At 41.0% G+C, this 12,550-nt stretch overlaps 1 protein-coding gene across 2 annotated transcripts in view; it reads left to right on the plus strand.

Annotated features, from left to right (window-relative positions):
- Positions 1-12,550, plus strand: part of SYK (spleen associated tyrosine kinase) — a 95,050-nt gene that overhangs the window by 61,452 nt on the left and 21,048 nt on the right. Inside the window, exons 7-9 of one of the 2 annotated variants that reach the window (XM_036856857.1) lie at positions 479-547; positions 9,565-9,646; positions 11,060-11,237. In XM_036856857.1, the coding sequence (XP_036712752.1) occupies positions 479-547; positions 9,565-9,646; positions 11,060-11,237 (329 nt within the window). The remainder of the gene's footprint in view (positions 1-478; positions 548-9,564; positions 9,647-11,059; positions 11,238-12,550) is intronic. The other variant, XM_036856858.1, reaches the window with a different exon arrangement.

The raw sequence follows: 12,550 nt of genomic DNA on the forward strand, positions 1-12,550 counted from the left end.
GCTTCAAGGAGTTGGACATTTTGGAAAAACTTTTTATTGACTAGTGAAAAACATATAGGAAAAAAATGCATGTTCCCTAAGGGCCCAACTCAGTGAATTTCCACAAACATCATGGAACCAGCACCCACAAGAAGTAACAAAATTGGGCATGCAAAATTAGTTTCTTTAGGATGATTTGTCTTGAGTTTGTGACTTAATAATTCTGTATGAAAAGTCGGCTATTTAACGTAAAAGCTCAAATTTTATAGCCTTCTATGGAAAATATTGCCAAAGTATTTTTCCAGATCCTTCTCCTCAAGTGGTTGGCTTTTCCTGAAGCCTTTCTAATGATCCTATGTTGCCCCTAGTGCATCTCATCAACAGAATCTGGAGGGGGTTAGTGTAATTATAGAACAGGTTAAAATAGCATGTCATGTAAGGTAGCCTGTATTTGTTTTCTGAATCATTTATTGTTCCTCTTTGCCGTTATGGTTTCTAGACTTGGTCAGCGGGTGGAATAATCTCAAGAATCAAATCATACTCCTTCCCAAAGCCTGGCCACAGAAAGGTGCTAAAACGTCCCCTGCTTGCTGTCCCTGACTAAGTGGTAGGACAGACCCGCACTCAGCACCCACGCTCTGCCCTGTGGCTGCCCCCTCCATGTGCCCTGCTGCCGACCCTCCTGCTACTCTGGTCTCACGTCCCTGCCATATGTAGCCCTCTTGGGCAGCCCACGCCCTGCTTTCTGTGTGGTCCGAGTCCCTTTCCTGCAAAGTCCATCACCGTGAGCATGCTCTCTCCGCTATAATGTGCTCTTGGAAGTCATTTCAGTCCATGTAATAGGTGGGAGGGAATTCTCATATGGGAAAGTCTCTTCAAAGCAAGCCAGAATCACATGCTGCAGCGTTATGGTAATTGACTAGATACATTACATGTTGGTGGAAGGAACAGCCAAGGTTGTGTGGATCCTGCCCGGGGACTACACAAGGCCATTGGTTTTATAAATATCAAGTGCCACAGTAACTTCATTGTGGCTGTAGAGTTCCAACATAGAACTTTAAATATAACATGTATAAAGACAAGGTGGAATTTGAGGATTAGAAACGCCGTTTTTATTTATGAGACAGTAAAGTTGACATATATTGCATTTTCATAGTTTGCTATAGGATTGAATTATGAAGGAAATAAAAAGAAGTTCTTTTTTAAAGATTTTTATTTATAATGAATCACCTCCCTCAAAAAATGTATTTATAACTTGTATATGGATTGCTTTTTTTTTTACTTTTTAGTTTTATCATTGGGGTTAAAATTGATTATTTTATTAATAACTCTTTCCATTTTCATATCGGTTGGTATTTTTCCAAACATTTCAGCATATAATTGAGTGTCAGTTCATGAAGCAGATTGCCTGAAGTACTTATTAGAAACAACAGAAATAAAAAGCATAAAAGCCGTGAGATTTTCTTTCCAAGTGGCAGTCATATTCTAGATGTTCTCAATCTTGTTGACCACAGAACAGAGAAGTGAGTTTGGTGTGGTGTTTGAGGGGAAAAGCTATGTGATAAACCTGAATGGAATAACTGTCCGTTTTGATATCATGCTCCCAGTCAGTGTGGATCAGCTCGTGGGAAACATCAGCCATGAGGGGGCATCCCTTTTGGGGCGGGGGGTTACAGTGAGGGCCACCCATGCCAGGGTGACATGTTAGGAGTTGGGGACCAGGTTGTCAAGGCAATACACGCTCTATGTTGGTGTTCCTTTTGCCCCATGACTTGCTGTTTGTTTCAGGCCACCAGGGCCAGTAGGTGATTGAGGCTTTGACCTTGAAGAGGTCAGCATTCCCCATGATCAAAGGCGAAACTCTTGGAGAGTTTCCACGGTGGCCACCTTCTGGGCCACCTGGCCCTCGACCCCTGTTAGCATTCGCCCCTTCTCCTTGGACAGGGCTCACCTGGTTGCCAGGATGGCATCTCACAGGACCATTGTCTGGGGGAAATAGGTCAGATGGTACCCCATCAACTGAGGTGATTCAAAATGTGTTCTGGTTCAGGGTGCTTTCCAATCATGAGTCATCTTTTCAGGAGTCCTGATCAAATGCTGCATTGACGAAGCTTCATAGCACAACTCAGGGAGGGACACTGAGTTGCCCATGCATGGTCCCCCATCAGCAGGCCCAGAACCTTTCGCTCGCCTGGCTTGCTTGGCCCCTCCACGCACCAGGTCTAACTGGCAGCCATGGAGGAGCCCCCGTGGGCATGGGTCACGCCCCTGGCTCCCACCGCTTGTTTTTTCATTGTTCTCTTTATGATGGCCCGCAGCTGGTGTGCCAACACATAGCCCTTCACCATGCGCAGTCCCAGAAATGAGCAGTTTCACTGCAGACAGAGTAGACACAGCAATCCACATTTACCTTAATTCTGTGGTTTCCAATGGCATCATTCAGATTTCAACCAGGGAAGCATGACCAGTCAGAGATTTATGCGTGAAAGACACACAGCACACTCACACACATGCACACACATAGGTACATACATAACACATACATATTTATACATACACACATCTATATACATGTACACACACACAGATATACAGACTTATCACTAGCACTTGCCTTATGCAACTGTAGGGACAAGTTCAATGTCCATAGAGCAGATCATCAGGAAGGGAGGATGAGCAGGGTGGAACCACTTAGGGAAGAGCCAAAGCTATCATTCACAGCCAGCCAAGGGTCAGTCACCCCTCTCCCCTTGGTGCCCTTTCTCTCTTAGGAAAGCCTCAATCTCTCCTAAGGACTCTTGACCGATTAAGCCAGGCCCATCCAGGATAATCTCCTTAAATTAAATCAGCAAATTAAGGATTTTAATTACCTCTGCAAAATCCCTCCACAGCAGTACCAAAATCACAGTTTGATTCGTTAACACAGGAATATCATTCAGGCTAGCCAGGTTGACACATCAAAATGCCATCACCCCAGGAAACAGTAACCCAGCACTGTGAGGAGACAAGCCCCACTCCCACCCCTGTCCTTGTCCCAAGCAGGCTGAAGCCAGCTCAGGTCACCCACAGTGACTAAAGAAATATCCGGAAAATAAGTTTTAGTAGATCTTTAAATTAAAGAAGAACATGTCTAAGGAAAGTTGAAGAAAATATCAGTAAGACTGCCTAAAAATAAAATATGTGTGGATAAGAACCATAACATCATCAAAAGAAACATAATAAACTTGGAATAAGTATTAGTAATGATGATACGTATATAAGGTTAATATCTTTAATATGTAAGGAGTTTCTATAAATCAATAAAAGTTTTAACTATCTAACAGATTAATGGGCAGTAGTTTATAGTAAAGCAAACATAAATAGCTCTTAAACATAGGAAAAGCTGTTCCATTTCATATAAGAGAAATGCAAGTTAAAACTGTGGGGCTCCCTTATGTCCGCCTGTGAAACTGATCCAAATAAACAAGCTTGGTGACACCACACAACAAGGGTGTGGTGAGTAAGCACAGCTGTAATTTATTGGAGAAGTGTGAAATGGTACAATCTCTAAGAAAGGCAATTTCACAACATTCACCAAAATTGAGAGTACATGTAACCTCTTAACTGCAATTTTATTTCTAGGTATTTATCATACAGATATTCTTGCATTTATTTGTAATCATGTATATATGAAAATGTTTATTCTAATGTTGTATCATTGACAAAATCTGGAAATAATTTAAAAGTCAATCAATGAGAAATAAATGAAATCAGCTACAATAAAATTCATACTATGATGGGTAGCTGAGATCTAGAATTGTTTCCAAAATACAATGTTAATTGAAGACAACAAAGTCATGCACATATATATGTGCTGATATAGTGTAGAATGTTCCAGAAGAATACAGAAAATACTGATAACACTAGTTGCCTTGGGAGTAGGAAATGGGGTGTCAAGCAGACCCACTTTTCTTTGTAAACCCTGTTGTGCCTTTTAAAATTTGCCCCTCCTAAATTATTTAATCAATTTTAAAGGATAATTAAATATTAGAAACTAATCTGATTAATACTGTGGAAATACTTTTCTGGCTAAAAGAGGGCTATTGTCTATTCATTTTTAAAGCATGCTGTTGCTGGGTTTTTTTTTTTAATTTATTATTTATTTATTTATTTTTATTTTTTGGCTGCCTCGGGTCTTAGTTGTGGCACGTGAGCTCTTTATTGAGGCATGCAGGATCTTTCGTTGCGGTGCGCAGGCTCTCGTTGTGGTGCATCAGCTTCTCTCTAGTTGTGGCATAGGGGTTTTCTCTTCTCTAGTTGTGGCGCACAAGCTCCAGAGCGCGTGGGCTCTGTAGCTTGTGGCACGCGGGCTCTCTAGTTGAGGCGTGTGAGCTCAGTAGTTGTGGTGCACGGGCTTAGTTGTCCCAAGGCATGTGGGATCTTAGTTCCCTGACCAGGATTGAACCTGCGTCCCCTGCACTGTAAGGTGGATTCTTTACCACTGGACCACCAGGGAAGTCCCTATGTAAATTTATAACAACTTTGAAGTATGCATTGAATTTTCATAAATATCAAAAATATCAATAGTTAATTGATAAAGGAAGGATTGTGTGATTTAAGCAATGGATTAAAAATATTTTAATTGCTCACCAGAAATATTTTAGGAGAACCAATACTTATGTTTTCACAAATAGAAGGGGAATTTTCCATTATTTAAGCAGTCATGAGAAAAGACTTGTGGGAATTTTGTCAAATATCCCATTTGTTAAGCTAAGGTGTAACTAATTTTCTTGAATTTGTTAATTTGATCAGTATAAATAGTTGTTTTTAATAATTCAGGCACAAAATGGACATGTTAGAACTTGAATTAACTCTAGCATGTAGGTAGTTAATGACAAGTGTTTTTTGATTTGCAGAATATTATTAATCAGATAATTTGAAATTCCATAATAAAAACTTTAGGGCAGGTGTATTTTTCTCCTCTTTAGAGATTAGTACGTTTTAACACTTAAAACTATAAATGGATTTAACTGAAAAATAAAAGTATAATTCACCCTCTCCTTACCCCCTGCCATCACTTACTCTAAGGACTTATAGTCCTTACAGGAATAAAATTTCTCCTGTTATTAGCCTTGGAATATTTTTCTTTGCTACTTTAAGTGCATAAACCTATCCTTCTATTAAGGATGATTGGCAGAGTTGGAACAACAGCAGCCTTAAAGACTGTGCTTCTGTTTCACAGTTCAAAGGCACAGTCTCTAAGATGAGACATAGCATTCACATTTATCTTAGTTGTGGAAAAGTGTTCCAGAATTTCAAGTTAAAACCCATTTTACATGTTTTATTCCAACACATACATTGCTGGTTAGAATATTTTAAGACATTTTCATACATGATTCACTAGTGTTCAGCTGGGAGAGAGAAAGAAGTTCTTAAGTCATACCCATTTACTTGGTAATGTGGGAGCAGTGGACCAGACCCCTGAGAAAATATTTCCACATGATTATAAAGGGCCAGATTTTAGATCTTTGCTTCTAAGGTGAGGGAAGATTAATTATGCAGGTGAAGTGTTTATTTTCATGGATCTGAAGCAAACCTAAGATTATCTCATACCCTGGCCAAGAAGAGTCTGCCTTCACCTGTGGAACCTTAGTCCCCATTGGGACCACGGTCATTCCACCAGAGACCAGAACCATGTCTGGTTTGGGCAGCCAATATTTCTGAAGCCTACTGGCTCTTTTCGTCACGTCAGTTGTGACAAATATGTTGTCATCTTTATTACTGCTGTTGCCTGATTTGAAAATGTCTTTTAAGAAGTCTAAAAATTAAAGTCTATAAATGGCCATCAGAGCACCTAGCAGTACTCCCCAATCAGGAAACTCTGAATTAGCCTACCAGCTCCATAACAGCAATATTTTTTTCTCTCTTTTGTTCACTTCTGAATGTGCAGTTCTTAGAAACTGGCACGGAAAGAATATTTGTTAAATATATATTCTACTTGCAGTTAAGCCTGGCCAGTCAGAGATCACAGATCATAATTTATAACCTAAACAAATATTCTTTTTATTGTTGTGGAGTGTCTGTACCTGAATTTACAAAACAAAGAAAAATCGCAAATTGCTCTTTGGAAGGTGGAAAGCTAAGGTAGCTAGTGCCATCTAGTGGTGTCATGCAGCTTTGACTTCTGTTTCGAATACCAGCAAAAATGGGGAAAAAAGCAACAGTCAACATTTCACTTATACCTTGTTCTCTGTGTAGAAAAGGGGATGCTATTGATTAGGGCAGAATAAGTTATCAAATACAAAGAAGAAAGAATAATGACAAATGATAGACTGGACCAGCAAACTGGACCAGCAATATGTTTTTCATTAAATTAAAATTTCTTTAATTACTAAGTATTAACAATACTTTGATAATTTATCATTTTGCCTTAGAGCTCATTCTTTACAAAGTCCTCAAATTCTTCTTTTCAACTGAGCATTTGATTGCAGAGGGCTTTTGTCATTATTTTACTAATGGCATATTCACCTAGTGCTCTGGGAAAGATGAAACTTGTATTTTGTATCTTCATCTTCATATAAAGCCAATACTACCCTTTTAACAGACACAGCAGAAAACCTCCCATTTCTTCCAAAGAACAGTCTCTCGTGTGTAGTTCCATCCTCTTTCCCAGTCAGGGCAGGGAGGGCCGAGGGGTCCGCACAGGGAGCTAGTGTGGTTATTGAGGAAAACTCAAGACTCAGGCTGCAAAGGCTCATAGTCAAGTGGTGGTCCGTGTGGGCAGCGTTGAAATGAAGTCCTGAACCACCTCAGCTTAAAAGATGGGACCCAACCTTTCAAAGAAGACCCCCAACCCGTTTCCTTATCCATAGCCAAGACAGATGAGGGGTAAGCACCACACAGCTAATCAGAGTATACATTACTCTGTCCAGGGCTTTAGGCAAACTGTGTCCGTCCCTACTGATTCTTACTGCTCGTGCCCTAGTATCCTTTTCAGTACTTTTTACACCCCTACCCTCTGTTTTTAAATTCTCCCCCACAGGATTCATATGGCAGGTAATTGCATTTTGAGTTCATTGTAACAGCCTTTATGAAGTCCTCCTGCTCTGGAGAACATTCCAACAGGGTGGCGAGGCTGCAGCCCCAGCATACATCTCTAAGTGAACAAAGGGTGGGAGGTCTTCCAGTCAAGAGAAGGGGTGCTGGTGCCCTCTCTTTGTCCATGATAGTTGGTCCTGCTGTCTTGAAGTTTTGTCTCTTTGGATTCAGAACCTCCCTACCTCGAGGGAAAATCAGAGAAATTGAAATGATAGTCAATGTGAACCTAAAAGAGACCTTTCTTTAAAATTTGAAAACTATTTCCATCTTGGAGTTTGATTGCCAGAGGGAACTGAGCAGAGCAGGAGGATGGCAAGCCTTGGGAATTACCTAGTTTCTCCTAGGACAGTTCTGTTGAGACAGGATAATTATTTTATAAATGAGAAGTGAGCTCACAGCACGTCCGATAATCTCGTAATCATATGTAAATTTTATTTATTTATTTATTTATTTATTTATTTATTTATTTTTATAGCTACTTTATTATTTATTCATTTATTTATTTATTTCTGGCTGTGTTTGGGTCTTCGGTTCGTGCGAGGGCCTTCTCTAGTCGCGGCAAGCGGGGGCCACTCTTCATCGCGGTGCGGGGACCGCTCTTCATTGCGGTGCGCGGGCCTTTTCACCATCGCGGCCCCTCCCGTTGCGGGGCACAGGCTCCAGACGCGCAGGCTCAGTAGTTGTGGCTCACGGGTCCAGCTGCTCCGTGGCATGTGGGATCTTCCCAGACCAGGGCTCGAACCCGTGTCCCCTGCATTAGCAGGCAGACTCTCAACCACTGCGCCACCAGGGAAGCCCCATATGTAAATTTTTAAAAGCGATATATTGTCATTTGGAGTTATCCACACCTACTCTCTGTTAATATAAGAACTTGAGAGAGAATTCATTTTTAAATCACATTAGTTTACACTTCACATCTCCCAGTTTAAAGGGTATCTCCATCCATTCATTCATTCATCATGTGTTTGTTGAACCCATTTTTGTTTAGCATCAGCGGTGGGTTGAGTGAACCAGATTTAGTAGAAAAGCTCTAAATGCAGTGAATAAATGACTATGCCCCCTGTAACTTATATTCTGTTTTCATTCTTGACATATCATAGCTACTTCTATTAAACAGTTTGATAAGAATGCTGAGATAGTCGTCAGAAAATGGATCCAATGACATCCCTTTGACACATAAGAGCGGATGTCTTGTAGGCTGTCAGAAGGGCCTTTGCCCAGTGAGCAGTGGCTCTGTAGAGCTCGATAGGCAGCAGGAAGAAGGTTTGGAGACAAGTGGACAAGTGACAACCGTGATGCATTGTGACTTTGTTGCTGTACTTTTGGTTCCCGGGCTTGGGATATCAGGAAGGCAGCAGAAGATTCAGTGTGTGCCGGGAGATAAGTGACTGTGTAAAATTAAGCTTACTGTCTCTGTTTCTTTAAATTTCTCCAAAATCTGGCAGTATCTCATTCCTTCGTGGCCAGTGTTTGGGCACTGCTAAGGTAAATAGATATATAAAATTTCCACTCACTCATGCCAAGAAAATAGTCTGAATCGTGGTTTTCCCATGGACCAAATTTAGTAGCAATACCCTTGTTTTAAGTTGGGGTGAAGGTGGATCAGACAGACTTTGAGATAGAGACTTTCGGAAGGGAAAGGATATAGGAATATAACAGTGGATTTTTTCCCCCATTATTTCATGCTGCAAACTGTTGCAAATTGAATAAATAATAGGGAAGGTTGCCATTAATAATGGCCAGCAAGGCTTTGTTTCCATATGCTTCAGTTACCTGCTCTGGGTACAAGGAAGAATTACTTTCCTTCTGGCTAGCAAAAAGAGGCTTCCCCATCTCACAGGGTCCATGATGATGATGATGATTATGACAATGATGATGATCAACAGCAGGGGCAGTGGACCCTGGGCTGCTGGCAGCCCCTTCCTCTTGGGACCTCTAGCTTACTGACCAGCGCTACCCTCTGGCATCTACCCAAAAGTTGCTACATCTCCATGGATGATAAATATATAAGAGGATACTAGGAAGGCATAGATATTTGGAGTTGGGGAGTGGGTGGGAGCAGCTGGTGGATACCTAATGTTTCTTTTTAAATAACTTCCCTACAATATAAAATTAAAGAGAAAGAAGTAATGGAGGAAAACAAATCCAAAGGGATAATGAGAATCTTCAGCATCTTTTAACAAGTGGAATTAGGATTTGAAAGAGCATGTAAGTGGGAAGGAATACCACCTAAAGAGTTATGATTAATTCTCTCACAATGGGACCCCTGCGGGCCCCTTTCTTTGTGGGAGCAAGAGCTTTATTTAACCCTCACAGCATCCCATCCGTTGCCCGAAGAATGAGATAAGCCATATCGTTGTTGTTTTCCTGTCTCTTTTCCTAGTTCCTTCCTTTGTCTTCCCTGCTTAAGTTAAAATGTGATTATTTGGAAATAAAAATAATTATGCAGATCAACTCAACAGTGTTATCCCTGAAGAAAAGTGAGCTGTTATCATTTGTGTGCCTCAGGGCTCCTCATCCCAAAGGCCAGAAAGTTCGGTGACGTTCAACCCTTATGAGCCAGACCGAGGGCCCTGGGCCAACGAAAGAGGTGAGAGATGCACCTTTAGTCCCGGGGTGTTCACAGCACAGAGCTGTCTCCCACAGTCCCTTGCCGATTGCAGGGTGGGCTCACCGCACTGTCAGCAGCTATAACATAGCACTGCTTAGCAGCAAGTGGTCCTGTCATCTGGTGGCAGGGGACAGATGCCACGTGTCTATGAGCAGTGCTGTCTGTTGGATGAAATGGTCTGTACAGCCTCCCTCACAATAAATTGGCCACGTTGAAAATATCCTTCAATCCTGCTGCTTCAGGATTTCTCACCTCTTGCAACAATAGCTGATACTACTCAAAGTTTCCATTTCTAAGATCCTGTTCTTAGAAAAATGTCTGTGTTCAGGAATACGATTCAGCAGGAGGTGCAGAAATAAATGGGTGACTGGTAAAAACTGAATGAATGTCTGAGTTGCTGGAATTCAACACATGTTCAGGGAATTGTAGTGATTCTGTGAGGAGAGGATAGGATTCAGGGAGGCACCCCCTCAAACTCAATAGGCCTCTACTAGACTGATCAGAAATGGGGCCTCTGGGTGACCTTCTTAGGTTTTCTAGGTGGCCCCAGGTTTTTTTTTAATTGGTAAACTTGGTCTGTTTAATGCTACAAAAAAAAGCACCCCCAAACTTAGTAGCTTAAGTCAACAACAATCATTTAATTATCTCATGCAGATCATGAATCTGGACAAGGCTGAGCTGGTCCGTGGTGGCTCAGGGCCTCTTGCAGGGAGATTGGGGGTGGAGCTGGGCCAGCAGGGGTGAAGGCCGTGGTGAGACTGGGGCCAGGGCTCTGGCGGCCGGCCAACATCTCCCTGTCTCCACAGAGCCTCGGAGGCTCTCAGTCTGGTCTCTCCGCCTGGGCTGGCTGGAACATTCTCACAGCATAGAAGGGGTCGGGGCAGTTGGACAATTGCATAGCGTCTGAAGCTTCAAGGGGCAGATTTCCAGCAACCCAGGCAGAGGTGCATGGCCTTTTAGGACCTTGCCTGAGTATATCACAGACATCACTTCTGATATACTCTATTGGTTGACATGATTACAAAAGCCACTGAGGTGAGGTGACATAGATTCCACCTCTCAATGAAGGAGGGTCACAAATTTCAGACATAGTTTAAAGCCACCACGGCCCATTAGGAGGGCCCCATCTGTCTTTGCCTCTGGCAGGAAGACCCTTTCTCGATGTTCATTAGTGCAAGAACAGGGGTCGAGTACAACAGGGATGAAGGGCTTTTTCCTACCCCGCTACCAGCTGCCTTGAGCGCCTTGAGCACTCACAGACACCATAACTGCCCAAGGTAACCAAGGTCTTAAAAGGCAAGCTGTGAGCCCAGGAGGGAGGGGTGGGGGGGACGATGGCAGTTTCATGGGGGATCCAGCCCCAAGGTTGTGCATTTCTTGACTGCGTTGCAGAAGCCCAGAGAGAAGCCTTGCCCATGGACACCGAGGTCTATGAAAGCCCCTATGCAGACCCCGAGGAGATCAGGCCCAAGGAGGTCTACCTAGACCGGAAGCTGCTGACCCTGGAGGACAAGGAACTGGGCTCTGGGAACTTTGGGACGGTGAAGAAGGGCTACTACCAGATGAAGAAGTAAGTCAACGCTGCGCCCCGTCACAACACACTCATTCTCATGTGAGCTTACATTCTAGAAACTACCACATATACATGTATTGTGTTTATTTACTCTCAAATGCAAAACTTAACCTGGCATGGCTAAATCCTTTGTTATCAACAGTGTAATTTTTGTTCATTTCTGGTACAATTGAAGTGAAAGCATCCATTATATATATTAACTGTGTATGTAATAATTATATACATATTAGTTTAGATGTATTATGTGTCCCTTCCAGAGAATTAGAAAATAGAAACAAGCAAAATATAAGAAAATAAAAACATCCTATTTTACCACTCAAACACCACTACTGTTAACAAACGTGTCTACATTTTTTTGGATCTTTATATGTACACACGTGCACATATGTACTAATTAATTAAAATGCAGTCATTCAATGATAACCCAGTGTTTTCACTTATTTTCTTTGATTTTTAAAAATTTTGTCTCATTTCCCTTAACCAGAAAATTCTTGATTACAAATATCCTTAGCATAATTATTTGCTTTATCCTGTAATTTCAAATAATAGTATATATTACATAACAGTTAGAATTGCTAAATTACTAAAAATCTCTTTGTACTTCATTTGGTCTTTAGAAAGCATCCAACATGGAATGTTCAGTAAAAGTACTGGTTCCTAAGTACTTTGAAAAATACTGGTTTCTAAAGTCCTTTGAAACAAATCTTCTCTGAAAATCTGTTTGATTGGAATGTAATTGGGTTTGGTTGTTTGATGCTATTTTAAATTTAAGGAATTTGTGTAATTTTTTTTCTTGACCCTTGAATCATGTAAATGATTCAAGGGTCAAAAATATAGACAAAAGTATGCACAGAAACTTATGCTTTTAATCCTGCCCCTTCCACCGTATGTGTGTGTGGATACATGTAAATATATATATGTGTGTATATGTATATATATATATATATATATATATATGTATGTGTATATGTGTGTATATATATATATATGTGACTGCTATGCTTATTTTTAAATATATGTGTATACATATATATATCACAGTTATTTTGTAAAATGAATATAAATTATCCTGTATTAAGGTATAGATTTTCTCAACTAGTTTGTGATACTCAAATTCCTTGCTTAATTAAATATATAAATTAACATAGACATAACTATAGATACATAATTTCAGCTAGAGATTTGGGGAGAGGAGAGGCCATATAGGTGAATTTGGGGCAAAATGATGTCTTTACAATACTGAGTCTTCCAATCAATAACAGAGACCCATCCTTCCATTTACTTGGGTCTTTTATTTCTCTGAGCAGAGT

This window comes from Balaenoptera musculus, chromosome 6 (genome assembly GCF_009873245.2).
Source record: "Balaenoptera musculus isolate JJ_BM4_2016_0621 chromosome 6, mBalMus1.pri.v3, whole genome shotgun sequence".
In the NCBI taxonomy this organism is placed as follows: domain Eukaryota; kingdom Metazoa; phylum Chordata; class Mammalia; order Artiodactyla; family Balaenopteridae; genus Balaenoptera; species Balaenoptera musculus.